The following is a 22,423-nucleotide window of genomic DNA, read 5'->3' as shown; positions in this document are numbered from 1 at the left end:
AATCGTGAAATCCGTCGCTATTTAGTACTCATTTTGATCATAAGTATTTATAGGTTTTAAAAGTTTACAATCTTCAATGAATCATTATTTTTTATTAGATTATAGTTCTAATATCTAATAAAAATATAATATTATGAAAGTATTTTTAAGATAAATTTACATATATTATTTTTATATTTTCAAAATAAATATTATGGAAACTATTGACTATTAAATTTTAAAATTTATCCAGATCTTAATAATAACGATAAGTATTTATGATGGGAGAGTAGCAAGTAATTCATTTTATTGATAACCTAACCGACTCCTATTCGAGGCAGTCCGAAACAAAAACAAAGAATAATAGAAAACTGCTTTACGATTCGCGCGGCGGGTGGATCGCGATCAGACGCAGGCGCAGCGGAGCACGACTGCTCCACGTGGCCATGTAGCGTGGGCCCCACACCGGTGAGGACTCGTCTCTCTCATTTAATTACGCCCGTCTCTGTCAGATCTCTTCTTCCTTCTCTCGCCTTCCGCATCGGCACCGCGAGCCTCCCGATCCCCCCCTCCACCTCTCCGCCTACCATCGCGCGCCAGGTGAGCGACAGCGAATAAAAATCCGATCATTCACTCGATCCTACTACCGTTAGCGCAATCTCTCGCGGGATTTTCCGGCGGCCGGGCTCCGTCGGTTAGATCTGATCTGCGTGCGGTGATAGAGGGGGCAGCTTCCGATCTCATCCGAGTTTGCTCTTGCAGGCGGGTTCGGGCGCGGTGATTGTCCTGCCGCCGCGATGGATCGCGCCGAGCTCACCACCGAGCAGGTCAGTGTCTGGGATTGTTTACCCGCCTTCCAAACCTGTTCCAATGTTGAACTGTTGATACTAGCTAGCTTTCGGATTGGTTTGTTGGCTGTGCGGGTTGGTTTGGTGGCGCACATTAAGAGGCTGTAGTTTCGTTAAAAGGATGCACTTTTCGGATTGTGATTGAGCAGCTCAAAGAGTAAAACTTGATAGATTACGTTGTTGGGGTACTTGGTAGTAGACCACATTTTTCACTATGCCATTATGTGCTTGTTGTTTTGTTGCAACTTGCAACCTAGGCTGCCATGTTACTGTGGCCGGTATGAAGTCCGGACGCAAATCTAACTATTGTGAATTGATTGAGTTCTGCTAAATCTTCCTTGTTGGGCAAAATCTTCCTGTTTCCTTGTTCCAGAGATGGACCTAGGTTCTAAGCAACAGTGAACTATTTGATGTGTTCTCTGCCTTGGATATGCATCATACAATTTGTTGATTTCAATTATAGGTACTGAACTACTGATACTACTCCCTCCGATCCCATATATAAGTCTATTAGAACATCGACATGGTCTCCAATATGCCACTTTGACTAACATATCTATAAAAATAAATTATTTCAAATACAAAGAGTTATATATTATGATAGTATTTTTCATGATGAACCTAGTAAAATCAACCTTATGTTGTCAATCTTTATGTTTTTTTTTTTTTGCTATTGATGGTCAAAGCTAAAAAAGTTTGACTTAGGACAAACCTTAATGGACTTATATTTGGGATCAGAGGGAGTATCGATTTGACGCAGGAAGTTTATAATTTTCTTAGCTTCTAATGAAAATGTTGTAACCGTTAGTGGATGACAAACTTTTCAGTTGCATTACGTTAACAGAAAGACAAACTGTCTTTTTTATTAATTATATGCATTCTGGTTTTGCATGTCAAGGTTCTCAAGCGGGACATTCCATGGGACCATTACATGTCAACTAAGCTGATTTCTGGGACATGCCTTCAGCTTTTACGGCGCTATGACCACAAACCAGAAAGCCAGCGAGCTCCTTTGCTTGATGAGGTAAGTTGCTTTGTGATCTTAAATACTATTGTATCACTGTGGGTAAAGGAGCTTAAACACTATTGTATCACTGTCATTCGTTTGTCATCTTTCAGATTTAGTATGTTGTAGTTGGTGCACTATGCGTTTTAAGGTCGCAATGTTCACCTTTTCTTACTCTTTTGTGAACTTTCTTCCTTATGATTTTGGGTTTCAACACACTGCCTTTAGCTTACATTTGAAGTTGCTGTAGTGATCGGATTTGCATATTAGTTATGCAATCTTTGTTCTATATCAATCATTTTAAGTAAATCTATTTAGTGTGTTAGACAACGTTTGCATTCAATATTTTGTAGGTTCAATTTCAAACAGGACCTAGTTGAATCCCCACCCTTTTTCTTTTCTGTTCAAACAATTTTTACTGTCTATACTGCCTTATACTTGTAATTATATGTTGGTTGAACTGACTTTTGTTAATATTTATGCATCTGTTTGTGTAAATCTGTAAGTTTATGTTTGGTTATCCCCAAATAGTTTCATAACTTAATGATCCTTAAAATTCTATTCTTACAGGATGGGCCAGCCTATGTCCGAGTTTTCCTGAATATCCTGCTAAGTATCTCCAAAGAGGAGACTGTTGAATATGTGATTGCCCTAATTGATGATATGCTTGCAAGTGCGCAACTATTCATCCACTTCCTTTTTTCTTATAAAAGATTACACCATTTGATTACATTGTCGTTTCCTTTGTTTTCAGCGAATCCTAAACGAGCAGCATTATTCTATGACAAATCCCTGTCTGGTGAAGATATTTATGAGCCTTTCTTAAGTTAAGTATTCTCTATTTGCTTAATTCTTCTATTATTTCTTTATCATATTAATGGAAGAATTCTGCACATTTCATTTTCTGAGCAAATAGATCCGCATACGTTGCGACTAGTTTCTTGTGCTTCCAGCATCACTTTTGAAAAGGATTTGGTGAATGACAAGACTTTGTCATTAGAACAGGGCACCTTTTGTACAACATGGCCTGTCTTGTTTGAGGAACACCCTCTCACTAGGATGACTTCATCCATCTTGTATTGGGTAGATCACTCAACAAACTTTGTGGGTGGGAATGGGGTCATACAACAGATTTTATGGAATGACCAAATGCCACAAATCTTAGCAACTTTTGTCGGAGGCTCCATTCGCATTAAAGCAATAGTCTGTAGTTTCAGATGATTCTAGGATGAGGTTATTTGTCATGTCAAACCAAAGAGCGTTAATTGATCATCATTACCGACACATGAAAGTTGACACATGAGTTTAGTAGCTTGGATAAGCCCATCCTGTGTGGCGACATCCGAGATGGTTGCACTTGATAATTAGTTAGGCAATCCCCTCCAGGTCCCCCCCCCCCCCCCCCCCCCGGGTGACATCACATTGTCCAGGATCCCACTGTCTAACCCCTTCAAAAGTTCAACTAAACTTGGACAGTAGACCATCGTATCAACCATCTCACACCATGCCAAGTGGGATGGGCTCATTCAGGCAAAACTGACGCCAGTTCTTACCCTGTTTTAGTTTGTTCTCTGGCTGTCATATTTTGCTCACAAAATTGCAATTTTCAGATTGCTCTGGAAAGGCAACTGGTTTGTACAAGAAAAAAGCTGTAAAATATTGACCGATATAACAAGGTAAGTTCTCTTAATATTTAAATGCTTATCATGCATATTTACTTGTTCTGTATTCTGTAGAATCTTACTTTACTTCGGTTATAGTGCACGACCTAAGCTTCAGAATGGCATGCTTCCAAATGGAGAGGCTTCAAATTCAAAGAGCAAGCTTACATCAACACATGATGTGTTAAGAGGTTTGGTTGATTGGCTCTGTTCTCAGGTCTGAATACATGAATTGTTCTAGTTCATTATCGCTTTGTATATGTATGAAACTGCCATTCAGGAGTTCTGAAATTCGAGTATGATGTGTTTTGCAGCTGAGGGATCCTACCCACCCGAACTGTTCTATTCCTACTGCTATCCATTGTCTCTCCACTTTGCTAAAAGAGCCATACGTTAGGACATTATTTGTTCAAGCTGACGGTGTGAAGCTGCTCATTCCTTTAATATCTCCAGCTTCTACACAACAGTCAATTCAGGTGATTGCTTGGCCCTAAACATATAAAATGGAGAAATTGGAGATGTTTTTGAGAAGATATGTATCATTAGGAGGAATCTAACAGTTCAATTGTAGATAACAAGCGTAGCTGTTTCATGTTCTATAATTTTTGAAGTAATTTTCTCATCTTTGTTCCTTCTTGTTGTGTAGCTCCTCTATGAAACTTGCCTCTGCATCTGGCTTTTATCCTTTTATGATGCAGCAGTTGATTATTTGTCCACTACGAGAGTTATGCCAAGACTTGTAGAGGTTGTCAAAGGTTCTACTAAAGAGAAGGTGAGGTTTGAAGTTTTCATGTCTTATTATGTCACCATGTTTACTTCATATCAGAAATATTAACATAATACAAAAATTTGAAGGTTGTCAGAGTTGTTGTCATGTCCTTCCGTAATTTGCTGGCAAAGGGTGCATTTGCTGCCCAGATGATCGATCTTGGATTGCCACATATAGTACAGAATTTGAAAGCTCAAGCATGGACTGATGAGGTGAGGAGCTTTTGAAACCTTTGTTTTTTTATAAATATTCCATGTGAAAGTATATGTTTGGAAAGTTGGAACATTTAAATCTAAAGTATTGTTTGAATAGAAAAAAAGAATGTGGGGACTGCTATACGGCAAGCATATATTTTCTTGAAAACCAACCATCTGAAATAGATACTCCCTCCGTTAAAGAATGTAAGGCGTATTTTGTTTCGAAAAAGTCTAGATTTGTATGCCAAAATACTTTTAATATGATGTTGAATTGTTGATTTTATAGCAATCAACAACATATTATAAGGGAAATTAACGGTCAAAGTTTACTTTTGATAACTTTTTCAAAACAAAATATGCCTTACATTCTTGAACGGAGGGGGTACCATTTTTATTATTCAGTGGAAGAAAAAAGTTGCACTTTACCTGCATTTTTTATTTATGTCTCATATTTTTCCTCCTGGAACTGGGGTTAGGTGAAACTATTGCTTAAACCTGGGTTTTCTTAATGTTAAGGCAAAAGACCTGGGGGGTGAAGTACAATTTACTGAAAAATGTATATTTTCTATATCTCAATTTTGAGCATCAATCTTGTTTTTGTTACTTTGAACTGTAACTGCAAAGCGAGTCCTCTCTGTAGTTTTTGTGTGATCTGGTCTCCAACTCCCCTTGGCCACCCTGGTAATTGAACAGAAATTTGTTTGGTAACACTTCAAGGAGTTATGACTTGTGCATTTTTAAGCACACAAATTTCCATGATCTGTAGCTTCAGAGATTGGAACTTGTGAAATTTATGCAGCCATAAATATATTTGAATATATCAAGACTATTATGTACTTAGTTGAGCTTCCTTGTAATATCTTTTGCACTACAACGATTTGATTTACCTCTGCACCCAGGATTTATTAGATGCACTGAATCAACTAGAGGTTGGACTCAAAGACAACCTTAAAAGGTTGAGTTCATTTGAGAAGTACAAACAGCAAGTTCTTCTTGGTCATCTTGACTGGTCTCCAATGCACAAAGATCCAAGTTTCTGGCGCGAGAACATCAATAATTTTGAAGAAAATGATTTCCAGGTATGCCTAATCCTGTCCTGAATTACATTATTCATAAGTGTCTTATAGGACTGCCAGTAGAACTTCTTGAGTCTTTTTAATGCCTGTGACTGGTTCAGGGCATCTCACTCCATGCAAACTTGTTCGTCGAAAAAGAAAACAAAAAAGATACCAAGATGTTCCGATAATCCAACTCAAATCTGAGCTATCTTGGGTAGTTCAATTTGGATTAGACAGGCTTTTAGCTCTGTAAGTGTGATGGAATTACACTGTGAAAAAAATGCAGATTCTACGTGTCCTCATGACAGTCATCGACACATCGACAGACACCATTGCTCTAGCTGTGGCCTGCTACGACCTTTCACAGTTCCTTCAGTACCACCCTTCCGGCCGAATAGTGGTGGTGGACCTCAAGGCGAAGGACCGAGTTATGAAGCTCATGAACCATGAGAACGCCGAAGTGAGGAAAAACGCGCTACTCTGCGTGCAGAGGCTCTTCCTTGGTGCGAAGTATGCCAGTTTCCTGCAGGCTTGAGACCGAGGAGTTTTTGTATGTAGATCCAGAGAACCCCAGCCATTTTTCAGAATGGCCGAAAGATGATTGAGAAAGAAAGACCTCGAAAATTCTTGTCCAGTATACCCTATTGCTATTTGATTTCTGGAACCGATGTATAATAAATAAGCAGCCATACCTTGCTCGATGTAATAAAGTGTCTATGGGCTTGTTGAGTCTTTCGTTTCTCTGAACAGTGCTCTCCGAGGTGAAAAAGACACAATGTATGTACATTTTTACATGTAACCTTGGCAGACTACTACTTTTTTATTCTGCTATTTTTCTACTCGACAATTACTCGTGTCGATACTGTGTGGGTGGCTACTTGTTTGTAAGTGTTCCCGAGATATTTATTGTTCTCCTGCAGAGCTAGTAGATCCCTGTGGCCTCTTGAATTTGCTTATGCTGGAATGACGCTTTTGGCCTTTGCTCGTTAATTTTTTAGACTACGAAAAAATAAATTAGAATGATTTAACCGCAGTTTGTAGGAGGATACTGGATAGTGGATACGTCTTTAATTCCTCGATGTGACGCAAGCTATGGGATCACTCGAATCAAGTCAAATTAAATCGATATTTGACCTGCATTCATTCAAGTTCGTTATTCCTTGAACATTCGATATGCAAAGACTAGGAGCATAGGCGTACCACTTCATAACCGCACCTAGCACGCATGCATTATCTATGTGAAGAAGGCAGGCAGTAGCAGCATACTCGCCCTTGTCAACCTCTCTATATGTGTGGGGTAGAGCTCCAACTCTAGTAATTATTGGAGCTAGAGTTGTGCATACATCAGGATCTTTAGTGATCTATTTTATTTTTATTTTAATTTAAAAATATAGACTTAGATCATTTTATCTTAGCTTCCAAACTCAAGATCTAACATAGAGCTAAGAGTAGGAGCCCCGCCAAACAGGAAATCATGCACACACCAGACCGAACTAGTCAATTTGACAAGAACCATGGACAGATCGCCTCGGAGGAGCAACGAGTTGAAGTCATTGTTCGCTGCTCGCTAGCTGATCGAAGTTGCTGAGTTGATCAAGGAACAACGACCGAGTTGAAATCGATAGTATGACCGAATCATGGGTAGGATCAGGGTGCCGGTGGCGGCTGCTACCGAGGTGGCGACGCAGACCGCAACAGCGGCTGTCAAAGTCCGCGATACTAGGCTTGACGAACTCAATCTCAGAGAGGAAAAAAGTCAGTGCTTTGGGGATTTTTGGATTTATGGTAGCTACTAAAACTAGTAGATAGAACTAGGGTTTAAGTTTGATCACATTGGATCATATGCAAACCTAGATGGAGCTATAGTTGTTGACAGGCATTAGGGTAAATCAAAATTTCAGTAATAATTGACTTATTTTGACCATGTTTGTACCCTTTAGACTAAAATTTGCCACTATAATGCACCATCATTATTTCGATTCTAGCTCCGTCACTGCATTGGATACCACTCCAAGTCTCCTGACATGGCTTTATAGATCAGCCAGAGCTCTGTGGAGGCAACGAAAGCAAAAAGAAGGAATGACAAAAGTAACAGTAGTTGACGGAAAACAGTAAAACGGCAATCCAACTGGTTGAACAGCAGCAGACATCCGATCTTCATAACCCATCCACGCCTTGATCTTGGCCGTTGGCTTCATACCCCTTCGTATTGACTTGGTCTTCGCTGGTCTCATAACCATAGAGCCTCACAATTTCCCCCTTCTTAAGGATTAAGAAATTTTATAAGGACCGCGCGCGTAGGACCCTGGTGAGATCCTCATCCGCGTCGTGCACGCGCGATCGCACGGCAAGCGCGCGTGCATGCCTACACGTGCGGGGGCACGTGTCGCGGCGCTGCGCGGGTCTATACGAAGGACCTGACCTCATAAGATTTCTTTCCCTTCTTAAGCAATCCTTGTACTCAAGGATGAAAAGAAGGAAAACTTTGCGAATAAATTCAGCATCCTCCCATGTGGCAGCTTCTTTTGGTAAATTAAGCCACTCAATTTTCCACTGAATAACAGGTTCATTGTTGCGAGGTATGACCCTGCGCTGAAGAATAGTAACAGGTGCAACCTTAATGTTTCCATCTTTGCCAACAAGAGGTAAGTCAGGACTTGGAACCACTCTGTTACCGATATGCCTTTTTAACTGACTGACATGAAAAACCGGGTGCACCTGACAGACTTAAGGTAGTAACAGCTTATATGCAACTACTCCTACCTTTTGTAGGATTCTAAAAGTACCATAATACTTGGAATGCAACTTCAAAGACCGATGGAGACTCAAAGAATTGTCTGTAGGGCTGCATTTTGAGGTATGCCATGTCTCCCACATTGAAATTCCTATCAGACCTCTTTTTTTATCAGCATGATGTTTCATCCTGGATTGGACCTTTAACAAATTATCTCTGACAACCTGCAATGCTAGTTGTCTGTTCAGCAAAAAATTTCTTGCCGGTTCATGATCTGAATGGCAGCAATGATTGGTGGAGGAAATCCATAAAGTGCTTGAAATGGTGTCATTGTTAATGAAGTATGACAACTTGTATTATACCACCAATCAGCTAGTGACAGCCATTGATGCCATCTCTTGGGACTTGCAAAGCCATGCACCTTAGATAATTTTCAAGACACTGGTTTATTCTTTCTGCTTTCCCATTAGTTTGTGGGTGATAAGAAGTGCTAAACTTTAGTTGAACTCCCAGACTTGAACAATTCTTGCTACAATTGGCTTGTGAAAATTCGGTTAGTAACAATAGCAGTTGGAAGACTATGGAACTTGAATATATGATATTCGCAAAAAAAAAAACAATTTGAATATATGCTCTGAGAATTCTTTGACAACTTGTTGCGCAATAAATGGATGTTTCAAGACAATAAAATGTGCATATTTTGTTAGTCTATCAACCACTACTAGAATGACATATCTGTCTTCAGATTTTTGTAGTCCTTCTATGAAATCCATGATGATTTGAGACCATGCTAAAGTGGGTATAGGAAGTGGTTGTAGCAAACCTGGATAAGGAAGGTGTTCAGCTTTGTTCTTTTGACATACAACACACTCTTTCACAATTTGATTGACTTGTACTTTAAGGCCTGGCCAAAAGAATAAGAGTTTGATTTTTTTTGATATGTTGCTCTTTCACCAGAATTCCCTTCCTATGCAGATTGATGAAAGGATTGTAACAATTTTTCTCTCAAGTCATTTGGAAAAGAATGGGAGGATTGGACTATTTGTACTGCTGTTTGCTATGGCAGCATCCTTCTTTCAAGTCATGTGCTGGTTCTTCCTAGCACACAAGGATGCGTTTACATGGGGATTTTCTCTATCTTAGAAGTATAGCTGTTACTGGTGTTGCTAAGAGATATATCTCCTCTGTTATTTGTACAGAAACAGGTGCTTAGATATCATGAAGTGACGAAATACTTCCTAAAAAAAGAGAAATATAATACTACTTAAAGGAGTATATACCAAATAAAGGAAGTAGAATACTACTTTGTGGGAGGTATATACTCCTTAAAAATTAGTTGAATATTTGTTTGAAGGACTGGAACGGCGACTACATGGGAGGTGAATAGGAGCCCTTAAAATTCTTCAATAAGAACAAGACCTATGTCCAATTCGCACCCAACGCACATCAAGAACGAATCATAACAAAACACAACACAGAGCACGGCGGAAACATCACAAAACTGTAGCTCGAGAACCCAAAATCCAAACTTGACCTATTAAACATGGTCCAAATCCAATGAAATTTTAGCCAAGGCTTCATATGTACATGGTGAATCTTTGCCCAAAAGATCTCAAATAGACCAAGATTTCACCCTCGATTTCATAGATTTGACCAAGAACACAAAAAGGGGATTTTTTGAGAAAAATCAAATTCAAGGCACTCGTGTGAGGGAATTGATTTGAAATCACCCTAGATGTTTTTACACACGTCCTAGCAACCTTTTGTCCCAACAAATTCAACCAAAATTGTAGCCAAAAGCGAAGAATGATAAATTCACCAAAACTTCAAGAACAAGAGACTAGGAGGAAGACAAAAGCACCACAATTTTGCTAAACATCTTAGGAATTGAATTAAGATCTAACAAGATTCATGGATACATGACTTGGAAGCCACCCATCATCCTCCCACTATTGATGAGATCAAGTCTAGAGCAATTAACCCTAATCTCTCTCTCTCCCTCTCTCTCCCTCTCTCTCTCTCTCTTGAAGCCCTAACCAAGCCTAGCAATAGTAAAATGGAAAATGGTCTTAGAAAGGTAGTTTGCAACCAGCCACCTCCCTTATTTATAGGCAAGTGGAAATTTCCCAAATTGCCCCTTAAGTCTAATACATGATACACACCCCCGAGGTGGCAAAATGGTCCAAGTTTTTTGTTATCCATCGGATGGATCCGACGCCTTCACGACTTTTCTTTGTCTCCACGCAAGCTTTGAGATGGTGCCACACATCCTCCGACTCTATCCCCGGTTTTGAGGAGAAATCGGAAAACCTCCTTGTACACTTCTCAAAGCACGACTCCTCTGCGCTCGCGTTGGCTCTACGCAAACTCCTCGATGTTGATGCGTGTCTGACCTCCACCTTGGTCTTTGACGCCTTCAAGCCTTTGCGCTCCCACCACCAAGCCGCCTCTTGACTTGCCATCGTCTTCCTGCCTTGACTTGGTCAACGCTGTCTTCATCACTTCTCTTCACACCATGTCTTCTTACATCCTCCATGTGAGCGATGCAGATCACCCATGGCTTCATGGGCCTCACACGGTCCGTCAACGCCAAGCCTCCACTTGCCCTTCACCACGCATGGTCCATCGGCACCAAGACTGCTTGACCTTCACCGCCTTGCTGTTGTGCGCCATGTCACATTTGTACACCTACACATCATGAGCCAAGAAACATGTTTCTTCGCCATCCTCAATTCTCTCTTCATCACCACCTCCGATTAGCCAAAAACATAATCAAGCACAATTAAAACATGCTATGCAAATTGAAAGCTCTAAATCAACATTCCCATTAATCACTCATTATCATCAACACAAGGACACTTCTCACTTTGTATTCTCATGATTGTTGGAGAATCATTGGCTTGTCGGCTAGCACTTAGCATGTTGTTCATGGAAGTATGCACGCTTGCTGCCTACAATAACATTCGAATAAAGACGCGATGCGTGTAACCATGGCAGCACAAGATGGGGAGCACACTGCACAGTCACAAGCGGCCAGGTCTTGTGGAATTGGAATAAACATGCAGTAGCATCACAAGGGGTCGGCCGCACGGACGCGGCCGTCTCGAGCACACTATAAAATCCTGCTAATATCGTCATCACTCATCACTATCCAAGTTCTCCAATACATCAACCACATGTTCACACCAGATTTTGTAACATACATGCCGCTTGATTAGGGGTGGCAACAGGTCTTCCCCTGTCGGGTTTTGCTAGCCTGCACCCGACCCGAAACCCGATTTGTCAAACCCGATCTAGCCCCGAAATGGATAACAGGTGCAAACCGGCCCCCGGCCCCGAACCCAGTGGGGACTCGAGACCTGGCAAGGACCCGAGACCCGCTCCCACCCTTCTCCTTTCCCTATCTAGACTCTAGAGCTGGCGCATGCGCATCTCACCGCCGCGGCGCTGTCACCTACTCTCCTCGGCCGCCCCTCCCTCTCCCCTACGGATCCCTCACCGGTTCACCACCAGCTCCTCAATCCACCACTCCTGTCTCGTCGACGCCAGCCCTGCCTATCACGACGGTGGCAACGAACGAGTGGACGTTGTGCGACGTTGAGACCACGGGCGTCATCCACCTGACGGCCTCTCTTGCCCGGACCACGCAAAGGAAATCAGAGTCGGAGTTCATTTGTTTCTCCTGTCCTCGCAACAGTCGCATCTTTGCCCTCGTCATGCTGCTCTTCCACCGAAGCGCGGCGGCGGCGGACCCTAACCCTAACTACTAGTGATGGCTCAAGGTTGAAGATGAAGTGCTTCCAGCGACACTTTATTTGCCATCGAAAGATAAGATAGTTTCTTATTTGACATCCTATGAAATAAACTTTTTTATTTGTCATTTCTTCTTATTTTCATTTCTTCATCGTCACTGTCATCTATTTGATAAATAGAAAAGACACATTTGTCTTTAGGGAGGAGGACGACGGCCTCACGCGTGGCTATCAGAAGCTAATTGAAGTTTAAGGGTCTTTAGAGCCGAATATTAGAATGTGATGTATTAGAGAGTTGTAGATAATTTCTTCTTGCTTTCATAAGATTTTTGAATGCTAAATTTGGATGAATAGATCATGAGATATGAATTTTTAAAGTTGTGTTGTTTGCAGACCATTAGGGGAGCTGTATGGTTACATTGTGACTATGATTAGGCATAACAAAAGTCAAAATTAATTTTTTAATACCAAAGTTGTAGAAAATTTTGTGTAAATTTTTTTAGTATACTTATTTATTATGTTTCATATTGAAGAAAAATAGATAAAAAAAATAACAAGGTGACTAGACTGCAGTGGATGTATTAATGTCATGGCTATTTTTTAATATGATTTAGTTTAATATTCATAATACTTTCTAACTTGAAAATACGATATATTAAGTATAGTTTCTATATATAAGTTTTCATCTATGAATATACTTCTTGGTTGCAAGTTTTATATTTTTATACCATATGGACAGTAAGTCGTTTAACATGTGTGACTGGAAAACAATGCGTTTAAAATGTGTGCCTGAGGCCGCTGTCCTCCTCTCTAAGAATAAATATATCTTTTCTATAGATCAATTGGACGATAGTTATGTGGAAGAAATAAAAATTAGAAGTAGATAAAGAATTTTCTAATAGGTCATTTCGTGAGATGCAAATAGAAAATTAACTTATCTTTCAATAGCAAATAAGAAATTTTCTAATAGTTTTTCTGGTAAAATGCACTAATTTCGTGCAGATGCTTGTCCTTGCGTGAAGTTGCTAGTTTGCTGCAGGTTTGAGATCGGTGAGTTTTTGTTCCGGCGGACCCCTGGCCAGTTTTGTACATTTTTGCTGTAACTTTTAGCAAACTCTTATCAGTTTATTCTTCAACTCTACAACATTACTCTTGTGCATATTACGGATAGTTTCCTGTTACAGAGATATTTTTGCATATTCTCCTACGGAGCTAGTATATCGTGGTACGGTCGCTCCCTTTTTCTTTGTTGCTCTGGGTGACTAGAAAGAAATAAATTAGAGATTAAATGTGCTATGGGGGATAAAATGACTATATAATGACCTAGATTTCTAGAGTGTATAGTGTGCGAGGCAGTAAACAGACGAGTACAGAGCAAAACACTTAAAACTCTACTGAACAAGACGCAAGGAGATCAAGATTGTGCTCCATAAATTAACCGCCTTCCCAAAGACATAGATATAGGTATAATAATGAACCATGGAATAAGTATTACCTGTAGCTCCAATAACTCAACTATCAGACTGTCAAGAAGTATACAATCTAAACGCCAGATACCTAGTATAATACGTAGGGCAAGAAAAATTTCTGAGCGAATCCGGGTGTTGACGCGAAAAGATACCACATGCCAAACATTGAACACCTCATGTGCAATCTGCAATCTTAGACCGGAAGCTCTGACCAGGATAATAGGAAGCTCCGATGTGGATTGGAAGTTCCAACGATAACCATCCAACAGGCAGCGCTTAGAAAACTCTAGTCGTGGTGCCATGTCATCGGATCTTTGTCGTCATCGGATCTTCGTCGGGAGGGACCCGTCGAAGCACGGATAGCTGGTGGCTTGTCCTTGGTCGTTGAGATCAAGAAGGGATGGGACTACAGAAACTAGGTAAAAAGATAGATGTGATTGTATTTTTGATTGATTATTTTTTATTTAATTGATCATGACCCTCTCATGTTTAAAGTATGGTAGGTCTTAGCCGTAGAAGATCAGGACTCATAATTCAAACCAAATCATACTTATAGATATGATTCAGTTATGCCATCTGATCTCCGAATTTTCTATAACTAACATATCTTTACTATTTGACCACGTAAGCTCCTATATATATATCCGAGTATCTCTTATTGCAGTTTGATCTTCTTGGATTCGATTACCTACGGAGTCATCAAAAAGTGTGTTGACATGAAAAGATGCTACGTGCCAAACACTAAGTGTCTCATGTGCAATCTTGGACCAGAAGCTCCGACCAGAATAATCAAAAGTTCCGATGTGGATCGGAATTTCGACAATAACTATCTGACAGGTAGCGCCTAGGAACCCTAGTCGTGGTGCCATGTCGTCGGATCTTTATCGTCACTCATACTCGGGATGGTCTCCGTCGGAGTGTGGATAGCTGGTGGCTTGTCATTGGTCGTCGATATCAAGACCAAGTAGCAACAGGAGGAAGAAGAAAGGAAGAGACTACAAGAAATAGGTAAAAAGATAGATGCGATTGTATTTTTGATCGATTATTTGATGATTCAATTGGCCAGGACTCTCTCATATTTAAAGGGCGGCAGGTCTTAGCTGTAAAAGATAATAACTTCTAATTCAAACCGAACAAGACTTACAGATATAATTCGATTATGCCATCTGATCTCCAAACTTTCTATAACTAACATATCTTTCCCATTTGACCACGTAAACTCTCATAGATATGTTAGTTATAGAAACTTTAGAGATCAGATGACATAATCAAATCATATCTGTAAGTCTTGTTCGGCCTTCTTGGATTTGACTACCCGCTCGATACGAACATCTGCTTGCGTACCACCTGCTTGGTCCAACCATGTACTCCAAACTCGACCAATCACCGCTCGGTTCGATCATCTACTCAGAATCCTCATGTCCAAACTTGACCAGCCTCCAACATGCTAGAAGTTTGACTAGCTTGCTCGGAGACCAACATGCTCAGATTCCAACATGCTCGAACTCAACCATTCACTGCCTGATCCGTCACCTACTTGAAGACCATATGCTCAACTCAACCACGTACTTGCAACTGACCAGTCCTTCTTAGACTTGATCAGCTCCTTGGACTATATGCTCGAATTTGATTAGTCTTTGCTCGACCCAACCACCTCCTCAAAGACCATATGCTTGGAGTGATCACCTTGTCTGAGACCACCTTAGCCGGAGACCACCTTAACTAGAGATCACCTGGTTAGAGAACCTAATCAACAGTTACCTGATCGGAGATCACCTTGACAGAGACCACCTGACCGGAGACCTGGTTAGATGCCATCCAAACAATGACCACCTTGTCATCTTCAGCAATTACTTCTTGATCTCATACAACTTTTCCTAATTGAAGTATTTTGCATTTCGATTCAAAACTAAATAGTAATTAAATAGGCATCATCTTTAAATTCTCATCGTCAGCATTGCAATGACTATTATAGATGCTAAATCTTATCATCAACACCTGGCCATATTTCTCCTGGTGTTATCATTAGACTATCCTAGTTCTCCAAAACATCAACCGCAACCGCTCCACACCAGCAGCATGGCACCAGAGAAGCCACACGAACCTGGATGCAAATCTAGTCCTACAACTGAATGGATGCTGTTAGAACTCCACACCATTGCAGATGCAGTGAAAATGTTTCCTTTCCACAGTTCCAGTGCCGATGCATAATTTGAAGGGTGGAGAGTTCAGTTTAGTTCAATCCCTCAAAAGTAGTTTTGACTCAAAAATAAAGGCGCATAATTTATGCGGTGGGGAGGGCACGTACGATTCAGCCACTCCAAACCCTAGCCACACCCTCTCCACCAGGGGCGGACGCATACCAAAATTATAGGAGGGGCTGAACATACTACGTTAATATAAGTTCAAATATGTCACATGCATAAAATTGGCAAGTTTCATTCTTCACGGCAATTTCATACGTAAAGATAAAGATGAAGTGCAAAACAAATCAAAGAAGAAGGAGTACAAGACAGACATGCAATATGCTCGTACCAAATCAATGGATAACACGTGCGTACGTGACAATAGCCCATTAATCTTCATGAGAAGAAATTTGTACACAAAAAAGATAAATTAGTTATAAATAACGACATTCAAATAGGGTGTTCTTTCAAATTAGAAGATAAATAAAGAATGAAGCATACCACTAAATTATTTTTTGGCACTAACATATGATGTTCTTTCATGTCTTCGAACTCTTGTATGATTTTTTCATTGGTAATGCTTCTAAATATCTCCTCCTCGGTGTAGCATATTATCAAATCATTAAGCCATTCATCCCCCATTTTGTTATGTAGATATGTCTTTATAAGTGTCATAGCTGAAAAGACTCTCTCGACTGATGCTGTTGCCACTGGAAGTATCAATATTAGCTCAATGAGCTGATAAACCAATGGGAAAGATCTGTTCTTTCCAGTCTCAACCATTTTTTCAGCAACCTTTGGAAGGTCTCTACATCCAAGAAATTCTTCACTCTCCTAATATTGAGAATGGAGCTTTGAAGTTGATTTCTTAGCAACAAACAATCAGCTACTGTGAAATCTTCGGCATAAATCTCAGCAAGTCTCACAAGCTTCTCCACATCAAAACTAGAGAAGGAGTTTCTTGGATTAAGAGAAGCCATATATACTAATAACTCCATTAAAGCGGTGCATTAAAGCGGTGATTCATCTATGACAAAATGGCATCGATGGCAATAATGAAAATCTCAACATGGTAGAAATGCATATTTGTTACCTTTTGCCTTCTACGTGAATACGTCCCTCTAGCATTACTTCATTGTCCATTTTTGGTACTTTAATATCATTTTTGTCACAGAAAGACTTCACTCTTCTGAATAATGGCTCCCATCCATTGTCCCTCATATCCTGCAAACGATCTTTCACATCCATAATTAAACTCATTGCTTGAACGATGTCTTAATCCTTTCTTTGCAAAGAGCGTGACAAGTCATCTGTAATGCTTAACAAGTCTATCATCAAAAACATGATGAATACAAAATCAAAGCTTTGCATTTTACCAATTAAACCAAATGCTCCACCATTACACGTCGGTTTACTGGAATATTGCTTGACAATCTCAAGCACCTCCAAGATAGCTTCCCACATTTGAAAAATACGAAGCAATGTTTTAAGATGTGAACCCCATCTAGTATCTCTAGGTCTAGTTAGGCTACTTTCCTGGTTCAGTCCTCTTCCAGTGCTAATCTCACCATCCTCCACCTTTTCTAACAACACACCATAATGCTTTGCAAGTAAGACATCATTTCTCATACACGATGCACCCACAGTGTTCACTATTAAAGAAATATAGTTAAAGAAATCTGCAATGACTGGACTAGAAGTTGCAACGGTAACAACCACTAATTGTAACTGATGGGCGAAACAATGCATATAGAAAGCATAAGGATTTTCATCCCGAATCAATTTCTGTGCACCATTAAATTCACCTCTCATATTTGAAGCTCCGTCATAACCCTACCCTCGAAGCCTAGAGATGGTTAACTTAAGACTGGAAAGCATACTGACCAAAGCTTCTTTCAATGCAGCAGTTGTACATCTATTGACATGTTGAAATCCAAGAAATCTCTCTATAACCTTTCCTTGATCATTCACGAACCTACATAACCAAATTTATTCTATGTTAGTATACTTAGTAGTACATAAAATCTAAAATTATACAAAAGTAATAAAAATGCAAAGTAAAGTATGGACTACTAACCTCAAAATCACAGCCATTTGCTCCTTTATTGATACATCTCGAGACTCATCAATAAGCACAGAGAAGTTCCTATCTCCAATTTCATTCATAATCACTGTCGTGACTCGTCGTGCACAAGCTTTTGTAAGGTCCTTCTGAATATGATGAGATATCATTTGACACCGTGTAGAACCTTTCTCATATGCATCCTTAACCATCTTCTTGTTTTTGTACCAGTCAACCATCTCTCTAAATTTACCCTTACTGAGAGAAGTATCGACTCATCATGTCTACAGAAAGCATCACCTTGCTCAATGAGATATCTTGCAACATCTAAAGAAGAAGTCAAGTGAATCTTGTAACGAATTTCATCTTCCTTGCCAGTATTAATAATTTTTTGAGCCACACTTGTTCTTTGGTTCATAAAGTCATCACACTTCAGCCTTGCATTGTTATGAGTTTTGCAATTACCGTGTCTCTCAAAAGTACACAAAGCCTTCTTCTAGTTGACATAACCAGACTTCGCAAATATGTTACTCCCAAAATTTTCAGGCTTTGCTGGCTCAAAGAAAAGATAACAATACAAACAAAAGGCTGCATCCTTTGAGACACTATACTCCAACCAATCATGCTTCTCAAACCAAGTTTTTTGAAAGGATCTCCATTCACCACTTTGCCATCTACGAGGAAATGTATGATTAACTGGTTGAGTTCGACCACTCAAAGCATATGCCCTCTTTACTTGATCTCTAATTTCAAATGCATAGTGATCAATTGGTTTGTGATTCCCTGGATCACCAACTATATCCAAGAAATGAAACTCCACTTTAGACTTCTTTGGTGCACTTATGCCCTCATCAGTATTACTAGTGTTAGCATTGCTTGAACTTGAATAATATGTGAGCAATATTCTTTTGGACATGTTACAAATCTACATATTTATCACAAATCTACCATAAATCACATGCTAAAATATAGATTTATCACAATATTGCATTAAGCATTATGTACCTAATAGGCTAATACCTTTTGCTTGCTGCTCTTGCCATTGCCCACGCCGCTGCTCTGGTCGTCGCCCACGCTGCTGTAGCATTGCTCTGGTCGTCGAGTCATCGCTCACGCCCCACACGTTGCGCGCCCATGACCACAACCCACGCATCGCGCGCTGTGCGCCACGCGCGCGGGTCTCGCCGCAGCGCCACGCCCACGCCCATGGCCCATGCACTGTGCGCTTGCATCTCGCCGCCACAAGGCCGTAGGTAAAGACGTCCAAATGGGCCGTGCCTACTGGGCCGGCCCGAGGCACGGTACTGTAGGCACGGCCCAGGCACGGCATGGCTCGATTACTGACGGGCCGGGCCGGCACGGCACGACGCCACGGGCCGTGCCTGGGCCGAGCGCGCGGCACGACGGGTCGGCACGGCACGGCCCGGTCAAGTCGGGCCGGCACGGGCACGGCCCGGCACGGTCCGGCCCGGCACTATTTTCTATTTTTTTATTTATATTTTTAATTTTTTAGCTATTTTAAAATATTTTTTTTATCTATTTTTAAATATTTTTATCTATTTTTTATATTTTTATTTATTTTCTATATATTTTTTATGTATTTTTTCATTTTTTAATATTTTTTTATCTATTTCGGCTCGTCGGGCCGACCGGGCCGTCGGGCCGAAATCGTGCCCGGGTCGGCCCGGCACGGCACGGTCACCGACGGGCCGTGCTGTGGGCCGAGGGGAAGGCACGCGGGTCGGCACGGCACGGCCCGTTACTGTAGATGGGCCGTTTGGGCCGTGCCGTAGCTGGGCCGTGCCGAGTCGGGCCCGTGCCGGGCCAGCACGAACAGCCCATTTGGCCATGTCTGGCCGTAGGACACCAGGACCTGCCTCGAATCCTCGGTGCTGTACAGCCGTAGGATAGCCAGTTAGGGATTCTTTGGATGGGTAATGGGTTGTAGATGAAATGGGCTATTGGCTATTGGGCTGTCCCTTGTTGGGCTCGGTGGATATGGCCCAGTTTTGAAGTTGCAGCCCAACTCATAGTCACTGATCAGCCCATTCTTTGGTTGTCTTCAACCTCCAGCAGACACTAAGACAGTAGGATCTCCATTCTCAGCCCCCTTTCCTCTCTTTCATGGCCCTAAAAATGAAGGGGGGGGGGGGGCTTAGGGGGGCTCCACAGTGCGGTGGCCGGTAGGGGGGCTCGAGCACCCCTGCTGCCCCGTTGAATCCGCCACTGCTCTCCACCCGACCTCTCAAAACACTAGTCATGCGTGTGGTACTAGCATACCGACGGTCAGCGTTCCACCCCAGGACGTGTGGATACCATAGAGGCACTACTGCAACTATGGCGTTGATCGACTAGATGACTTGAACTCCACGCCTGCCAATTTGACTTATGTTCCAAGTAGGAAGTCAGAATGCACCCGAGTAGGAAGTTGATTGCCTACATCTACTTGAGGAGGAGATCGCGTACGTGGAAGGGACGATTGCCCTATTGAGTTCGGCTACTTCCTCTTCATCGACACACACGATGTTGGGTTGGTCTACTCAAACACTTCTTCTGTTGTGCTGCACGTCAAGTGGTAAAGATCCATAATCCTCTACTCGCATTGTTTCCTGGTTGAACGCAGTAGATTTTTTTTGGTAGCCTACCCGTTTCCCAACAATTACACCAAATGAGCCACATGCTAAACCTTGTTGCCATCAAATAGAAACTCATCATCATCTCTTTAGCTACCTTGTCTTGAGCCTTGCACCTCCTATTGTACCGATCCATAACATTGTTGTATGACTTAAACTTTAGGTTCTTTTCTTCTCTCTCCCTCCTTTAATCCTGGTACCCATTAGAAGACAGCCAGTAATTATTGCAATTCTTTCTCCACCACAGCAACACCTCCCCCATGCCTACTTTCCTCTCCCTCCTAATTTATCCCAAAACATTGCATGAAGGAGATGGCACGCCATACCTACTCATCTTGTTTTTAATCTCTTGAATTTTTCTCTTCTTGTCTAATGTTGTGAGTCATCCTATATCTTTATACAGTTGATGTTAGCAACCAAAACTCTCCCAATTGCATCACCGCGTCTCCTATAATATAGTATTTAAAAGTTAGAATTTCAATAAAATGACATCATTGCTAGAACAATTCACTTACTTGCCAAGTCATCACTGATCCTGTTACCACAAAGTAACCATGGCCGAGCTCAGATAGCACTACAACCTCTCGAGCTGGGATCCTACACTGACACATTATTGGTGGTTCTCGTCACATGCCATCTTCTCATATGACTTGTATTTTGCATGTTCCTCCTCCGGCCAGTATGAGTTTGGCTCATATATGTACTCTTCAAAGTTGCACACAGCCCATCCATCCAGCACCCATGTTAAAATTAGCATACACAAAACAAAATATCATCATTTTCAATGGCATGGTCTCATCTCAAGCAACAAAAGAAAGGAGTATAGGTGAACCCCTCCAGCGGATGCTGTAGCTCAGCACGAACACCAAAATGGCATGGGGGGGGGGGGGTTAGCTGCATGTCAAGTACTAGCTTCCTCCTTCCCCTTCTCTATCATTTAGCATGTGTTTGGTAGACGAGGCACCCAACGCTTGAACTTATGATATAGACTAGTGTAATGATACAAATATGGGAACAAACAAAATTCTCGAGTCATACTTCTTCAAGCCATCAATCCACCGAAAGAAGAAGCATTTCATGTCATCTTGTCAAATTGTGAAAAACAAACAAACAACCATATAGTGCAATATTCCCATCAAACAACTAGCATGCACTTACACGAGAATCCACACAAGTGTAGTAAGCACAGACAATCGTTAAAGGATATCTCGACTATTTGACCTCGATAGGCACTCCACATTCATAGTTAGAAACGGGAAGAGCGAGATGCACTAGAGCATCTCACTCTTTTATGGTTGGATAGTTTCTATTGTCCCACCTTCCAAGCTTCATACCATCAAGCCTTTTAGACTTATCCATGCCTAAATAATACAAAACACAATCAACAAACTAGAGTAAAATGGCCTAACTAACATTAATCAATTTAGTTAAATACTGACCAATTCATCTTAACTATGCCACAATGCGACCTTCAATCTAGCCCTAAATAACATTAAATATGATATTCAACTATCCACTAATACAAAGGAAATAACTAAAACTAATAGAACATCTAATGTACTACCCCTTAATAGTTGCATGCAATAAATTTTATAAGTTAGACAGGTGTTGCCATACATTCACTGCACAATATTTGGCCTCCGATCTAGCCATAAGCGCACTAATTTCAACATTTTCATCATCTCATCACTAAATACTAGCTACCATAAAACCATCTAAAAAGGAAAAAGAAAATTAAATGGATGAGGGGTTAACTTCCTAGGGGACGCTCCCATGAAATGCCTGACGATTTGAGGCCGAATTAGAGAAGAATTTAAGGTAGATTAAGGGGAGAAGGGGAGAGGGGCACAATGTGATCGGGCTCGGGCTGGAGAAAGAAGGCAAGGAAGAGAGGAGAGAGCAAGGTTCTGTAAGGGGCTATGGGCAGACCCGTGACCTGTGCTAGGGGGCTCAAGCACGGGCTTGGCCCAAGTTGCCAATGTACAACACCCCTCAAGCCCATGAAGCACCTCTCCCCTACCACAAAGCGTAATGCCTGTGAGAGGTCAGACCGTGTGTGCTCCATGCGC

At 41.2% G+C, this 22,423-nt stretch overlaps 1 protein-coding gene across 2 annotated transcripts; it reads left to right on the top strand.

Annotated features, from left to right (window-relative positions):
• The first annotated feature begins 468 nt into the window (after positions 1-468).
• Positions 469-6,365, top strand: LOC133892723 (probable V-type proton ATPase subunit H). Of its 2 annotated transcripts, none has more exons than XM_062333659.1 (12): positions 469-579; positions 742-806; positions 1,726-1,851; positions 2,404-2,506; positions 2,588-2,660; positions 3,444-3,509; positions 3,594-3,711; positions 3,809-3,970; positions 4,141-4,266; positions 4,350-4,475; positions 5,360-5,539; positions 5,805-6,365. In XM_062333659.1, the coding sequence occupies exons 2-12, from the start codon at positions 777-779 to the stop codon at positions 6,051-6,053; spliced, it is 1,359 nt and encodes a 452-aa protein (XP_062189643.1). In that variant the 5' UTR covers positions 469-579; positions 742-776; the 3' UTR covers positions 6,054-6,365. The 2 variants fall into 2 exon arrangements, with proteins under 2 accessions (XP_062189643.1, XP_062189644.1); XM_062333660.1 differs by having other exon boundaries at positions 530-673.
• The last annotated feature ends 16,058 nt before the right edge of the window (positions 6,366-22,423 follow it).

This window comes from Phragmites australis, chromosome 15 (assembly GCF_958298935.1).
Source record: "Phragmites australis chromosome 15, lpPhrAust1.1, whole genome shotgun sequence".
Lineage (NCBI taxonomy): Eukaryota > Viridiplantae > Streptophyta > Magnoliopsida > Poales > Poaceae > Phragmites > Phragmites australis.
Note: the sequence above shows the minus strand (reverse complement) of the source record. Positions and strands in the feature narration are given on the sequence as shown.

What these genes read in the sequence shown, in the direction of transcription:
- LOC133892723 (XM_062333659.1), top strand. Translation starts at nt 777, where the DNA reads ATGGATCGCGCCGAGCTCACCACCGAGCAG. An exon ending in AATTGATGATATGCTTGCAA is followed by an intron (nt 2,507 to 2,587) that starts GTGCGCAACTAT and finishes CTTTGTTTTCAG; the next exon opens with CGAATCCTAAACGAGCAGCA. An exon ending in TTGATTGGCTCTGTTCTCAG is followed by an intron (nt 3,712 to 3,808) that starts GTCTGAATACAT and finishes TGTGTTTTGCAG; the next exon opens with CTGAGGGATCCTACCCACCC.